At 35.7% G+C, this 6,267-nt stretch overlaps 1 protein-coding gene across 2 annotated transcripts in view; it reads right to left on the bottom strand.

The window, feature by feature from the left end:
* LOC106877092 (uncharacterized) overlaps positions 1-6,267 on the bottom strand; it is a 15,828-nt gene that overhangs the window by 2,287 nt on the left and 7,274 nt on the right. The window contains exons 2-3 of one of the 2 annotated variants that reach the window (XM_014925887.2): positions 5,276-5,591; positions 1,367-1,448 (exon numbers count right to left, since the gene is read on the bottom strand). In XM_014925887.2, the coding sequence (XP_014781373.1) occupies positions 1,367-1,448; positions 5,276-5,587 (394 nt within the window). In that variant the 5' untranslated portion in view covers positions 5,588-5,591. Of the gene's footprint in view, positions 1-13; positions 1,449-5,275; positions 5,592-6,267 lie in introns of those variants that run through there. The other variant, XM_014925886.2, reaches the window with a different exon arrangement.

The following is a 6,267-nucleotide window of genomic DNA, read 5'->3' as shown; positions in this document are numbered from 1 at the left end:
ATATATCTAACTGATAAAATTAAGAAATAAGCATGCACACTCACAAAACAAAATGTTAGTGGGAGCAATTACTCAGTCACTTAATCTAATAATAGAAATAACTGTAATCCTAATATACAGTGTCATGATTTCTTACCACTCTTCAGAAGACACACTCAATTTCCTTCCCCAATTAATAGCATGTTATATAAAACAACCAGGAATTAAGGGAAGTAAATTGAGTAATTATCCCTGAAGAGCATTTAATAATATTGTGAAATGGCCTGTCAGGGACTTCCTGCTTTTTTTCTGTACATTGAAAGCATATTTAGATTCGTATAGTTCATTATCACAAATAAATTCTAAAATTTATCTCAGTACTTCTGATTCACATTGTGTCGTGTATAAAACATATATTGTTTAATTAATGAAGAACTGTCAGCTTTATATAACAACTGAATACTCCAGGTTGGGAAAGGAGATAGGAGACATCTTCTTTGGAGAATAGCCAACAAGCTGTGAAATGTTCTATCAAGAAAGTATAGAATAATGTGTTTACACTCTTATAGTTTATGGTTAAAGCTTTATAATATTTAAATTTGTTTCAGTACTGCTGATTTAAGCTGTATCATGTATAATATATACTTAAACTTTTATTGTCTTTATATTTTAAAGATTTTAAAGTATGACAATACAACTGTTCTATTTGTCAGTACCTAGAGTACTTATATCATTGAATTCAATGGAGTTCAATAATTGAAAATTTAAATGAAAGGCTTCAGTAGTTGCTAAAGCTGTTGTTTATTCCCAAATTATTTAGTCATTAATTTGCTTCTGTTGAGTGTAGAAAGAAATATTTTGTTTTACTTAGGATAAAACAAGTTGTTCAGTGGGTCTATTTATTTAGTTTTCTGACAATGTAATTCTAATTGCTTATCAACCACTCTTCAACATCTCAAAATGTTATTAATGTCTGTTGTTTTATAGTCCAAGAAGCTGTAATGGTTTGAAACTCAATTTTCAAACAGTTAAACTGCTTTTATTCTATTACATTTTTATTTTTTGTTCTTTGAATATTCATGTTAGTTTTGAATGGCCTGTAAATATGAGTACTACTTCTTTTGACTGAACCTCAAAATGTGTTTTGATTGCAGGGTAACATTGTCAATGACTTAACAATCTTCATTCTGTTGCAACACTGCACTTGCATATTTGTTTTTACTCATTTTCATCACTTTACTCAGTGATTACATCTAAAGTAAGTGTATAGTCATAATGTTACACTTCCAATACAATGGGTAGCATTGTTGTACTTTGTCTAACATATTTTGTTATGAGACAGATAATAAATTTCATGGAATATTTTGTTATTTCAAAAGAAACTTACTCTCATCCAAATTGTCGGCTGCCATTAATGGTATTTGGTTCCAAAGAAGGGATGCTGCATCTTCTTTTGGTGGGTCAGGGATCTGAAAACAATTATAATAATCAAAATATATATGTTGTAGTTTTCCAATATAGTTCAATGAAACAATTCACACTGAAGTGACAACTTGATTTAAGATTTGAAACTTCTGGGTAGAACTTGGAAAAAACCAAAAAATATGCTCCATAATATTTAAGACAGATCTAAGGAGTAATCATGAGTAATATCAGTGCTTTTAGCTATGTTTAAGAGCCAAGTAGAGATTTTTTCTCTACAAAAAGCAGAATGATTTTATTCCCATCAATAACCTTCATCAATTCAAAATTATATATTTGATTATCCATTGATTATTCATCATAATTATCATCAATATATCTTTAATTATTCATCATTATTATATTTTTAATTATCCATCATTATAACTTTATCAATCTATCATTATACACATGTTGTGTCATGGGAGGTTCATTATGCCAATAATAATAAACATATGCACTGGTTCAATATCACTTCTTTATTGTTAGCCAATCATTAAAAATCTAACCAACTAATTGATCTTCAAATGGAAACCTATACAGAATGCTCTCTCTCTCTCCCATTTCTATCTAGTGGTCTATCTCCCGATAAAATGCGGCAAGTGTGAAGCAAATGAATGACAGTGAAGTAGATGCAGGTTGAAATCTATTTCAAATTATACAATATGTCTGGGAAATGTGCATGCAAGCTTTCTTTTCATATGCAGAATGCTGTCCTCCACTTCTGTGTCTCCCCCAGCACACACCTTCCACACACTTAGAGTTGGCACATTCCATGTGGGTACATTGAAAGGTAGGTCTGGTGAGATTGTTGAGATGCTTGAACAGAGGCATGTAGATGTGTGTTGCATCCAAGAAGTAAATTGGAGGAGGTTCTGCCAAGTTTCTTACGGGCAAAGAGTATAGGTATAAAATCTTCTGGGTAGGGAACACTGATGGTGTTGGTGGTGTAGGCATACTTCTTGCTGAGAAATTGGTTGATAAGGTAATTGAGGTAGTCAGAGTGTGTGATAGAATACTTAAACTTGGACTAGTTTTTCGAAGTGGAACAGCAACTATTTTCTTGGCCTACAATGAGAACTACATGATGAACAGAAAGGCCAATTTTACGACACCCTTTTGCAGACTGCCTTGTTGACAAATGACAGAGAGCTTCTCTTTATGGCTGGTGACTTAAATGGCATGCATGGTGGCAATGGATTCAGCTTCTGCAATGAGGAGGGAACCAGGTTGCTGGAGTTTTGTGATGCAAATGTCCTTTTGATCTGCATCTTCAGGAAACTTTAGCCAGATTGACTATATTCTTACCAGAAAACAGGAAAGAAGGCTGCTTATAAATGCCAAAACTTTCTCAGGTGAAGAATGTACCTCTCAACACAAATTAGTCACTAGCAACTTCAGAATCAGGATTAAAAGACTACCTAGAAGACAACCAGTGTGGAAAAGAAAGATCTGGAAGCTTAAGGATCCTCTGAATGGGCAGAGATTTAGATAAGTGTTACTTGAAGTATTTGATGAAAAAGAGGAGGATATAGTGACATATAATGTGGAAGACAACTGAAGGTTCTTGCAAGAGAACCTGTTGAGGGCCACTGTAAAGTCCCTCCTAGACCTAAGGTGACATTGTGGTGGAATAGTGTAGTTGGCAGGGCTATTAGAGAAAAGAAATAAGACTGGAAGTGTGGTGGTAGCAGAGAACTGTATCAGATCGCCAGAGGGGAGGCTAGGAGACAGGTGTTTTTAGCCAGGGTAGAAGCAAAAAAGAAATTTGCCAATGTACTGTGGAGTGAGGACCAGAGACTAGAAGTATTTCAGATTGCAAGACAGTGAATGAGAGAAAATCGTGGTGTCATAGCCATGGTTCACCTGCATTTAGTGATTCTGCAAAGAAAGAGGCTCAGATATGCCATGATGAAAGGCTGCTAAAATGTAGAGAATGCATGGGAAGAGAGTTTGCCTAATGTAGATCCAACTGAGGACCAGCTATCTGAATTGATAGTAGCTTAGTAGATAAAGCAATTAAGGATATGAAAACAAGGAAATTTCCCAGTCCAACAGGAATCACCACCGAGTGGTAAGTGAGATCTGTACAAACAATGTACAGGGATGCTGCTAGTAAGGTGAAAGTTGGCTATGAGTATAGCAATGTACAGGAAGGAGCTTACCTAGGTTCAGTTCTCCCCTTTTATTTATCCTTGTCCTCCTCTGGAGGACTAGGATAAATAACAGAGAAATTCAAGACAGGCTGTTCCTAGGAGCTCCTCTACACTGATGACCTTGTTCTTATAGCTGAATTACTACCTGACCTAGAGAAGAATTTTCAGGTGTGGAAGCAAGGCCTGGAATCTAAGGCCTTAGAGTTGATTTAGCAAAAACCAAAGTCCTAGAAAGTAGGAAAACAGACAAATCACAAGTCCCTTCTGGGAGATTGCCCTGCTTGAAATGTAAGGAGTGTGTTGGTATAAACTCCATACATTGTATTCAGTGCAAATTTTGGACACATAAAAGGTGTAGCAGTATCACAGGAAGGTTAAAGGAGAAAATAGTCTCTGTGTGTGGCAAATGTGCAGGTACAATAAGCACTAAAAATATGCAGACAATAGACTCCTTCAAATCCTTGCAGGGATCATTAGAAGTAGTAGATAGCTTCTGTTGCATGAGAGACCAAATTAGTAGAAGAGGAGGAAGTTCTGAAAGTGTAGTTGCTAAAATAAGATTGAGCAGGGCAAAGTTCAAAGGGCTTCTACCTTTGTTGGTAACTAAAGGCCTCTCCTCTAGCTTTGTTACATGGCAATGAAACATGGGCTTTGACTACAAGGGACTTGTGAAGACTTGAAAGAAATGAAGCTAGCATGCTCCGCAAGATGAATAATGTTAGTGTGCACACATGATGGAGTGTAAATGATTTAAGAAAGAAACTGGGTATAAGAGGAATCAGATGTTGTGTGCAAGAGAGAAGACTACACTGGTTAGGTCATGTGATGCATATGGATGAGAGCAAGTACATAAAGAAGTGTCAAGCTCTAATTGTAGAGGGTACCTGTGGAAGGGGTAGACCCAGGAAGATGTGAGACAAAATGGTGAGAAAAGATCTTTGGATGCTGAACTTTACTGAAGAAATGACAAGGGATCAAGAGATGCAGTGATACGCTGTACTTGAGAAGACAAAGTCAAGCTAAGTAAAATTGCTGTCATCCATACGTACAAGCTTGTCCTTTCAGGTGCTGGTGCCACATAAAATGCACTTGTGCCAGTGCTGTGTATACACACTTGTGCTGGTGGTATATAAAGAGCACCAGCACACTCTGTAAAGTGGTTGGCTTTAGGAAGGGCCTCTAGCCATAGAAACCATGCCACAACAGACAACTGGAGTCTGGACAACTCCTGTCAAATCATCCAATGCATGCCAGCATGGAAAACAGAGGTTAAATGATGATGACGATGATGATGACAATGAGGTTGGAGTATTGCAAAAAAAATGTAGTGATGAGCCACCACAAACTGAAATAAATATTCAATTCTCAATATGCAAAAGAAAACAACTAAACAGAATTATGTGATTGATGTGAAAAGAATAGCTACAATAGAAAACTGAAGCTACACTGCACATTTGAGTCACAAACTGAGCATTGCTGGAGTTCTAGAATAATGTTCTGTATGCTTTGTAATCAGATCAGTATCACAAGAAATAACTTCAAATATTATCATTGTCTGCTTTTCTTTCAAGACTGATAAATTAAGGTTAACAATGTTTCAGTTAGGTGAACTTCAGTCTATCGAAATCAAGCTAGATAAAATAAAAACGAAACTAAAGCAATAATATAGTTTAACTTACTGATAATGGTAGTGCACCAGTTTCATCTATTCCTGCACTGAGATTGGAGACAGGGTCATTAGAATTCATTGTTTGAGGCAATTCTTCCATTTCTTCAGAAATGTCTCGAGGCTGCTGTGCCTCCAGGATTTCAGGATCCTGTGGTAACAGCTCATAACCAGCATATTCTCCATCCAATTCACTCTCAGGATCACTTTCAGAGCTGGTTAGCGAAATAACAAAATCTGGAAGGTTCTCATCATTTTCTACATTGTTGCTATCAGGGTGGTCATCAACTGGTTTCTCACGGTCTTCTTTAGGAACCGGAGACATGGTTCTGGGGAATGAAATCAACATGCATTAAGCAGATGCTTCTAATTATGTTAATCCAAAAAAAAAAAAAATTGGATGGTAATAATCATAATTTATGAAGACTGATGTAACTGTTCATGAAGGTAAATAAGCAATAAGAATTGCATGATAAAATTTGTAATAGAGATTGGGTCTGTTTATTGAATTGAACAATACTTTGACAGCCTAAAACTTTCACATGTAATCATTTTCTCAACACACTCTCAAACTTTAATTATAAATTAACAACCTAATTAATTTCTTTTGAACTACCATAAGAAAATTTATGGTATCTATAGGTGGTTTCAATATCACAGTCACAGTAAGAAAATAAGAACTGTTTCCTACAAAACACTAGTTGAAAAAAAAAGATAAACTTGAGATTCAGCTAGATATAGTCAAATGAATGATATATCTAAAATAGTGTACCATTTAATTATATTAACCCCCCCTCTCTCTCAGTAGCTAAGAGGGATTAGCTACATTGTTTAAATACCACCCTCTCTCAACGGTGTAACATACCTTCAATTACATATATAAAGTGGCCACCATGTATAGTTTGCATGTTCCAAATTACACTACCATCATCTATATTTCCATTACAATCTTTTTCACACTACACACACACACACACACACACACACATATATATATATATATAT

Source organism: Octopus bimaculoides, chromosome 16 (assembly GCF_001194135.2).
Source record: "Octopus bimaculoides isolate UCB-OBI-ISO-001 chromosome 16, ASM119413v2, whole genome shotgun sequence".
In the NCBI taxonomy this organism is placed as follows: domain Eukaryota; kingdom Metazoa; phylum Mollusca; class Cephalopoda; order Octopoda; family Octopodidae; genus Octopus; species Octopus bimaculoides.
Note: the sequence above shows the minus strand (reverse complement) of the source record. Positions and strands in the feature narration are given on the sequence as shown.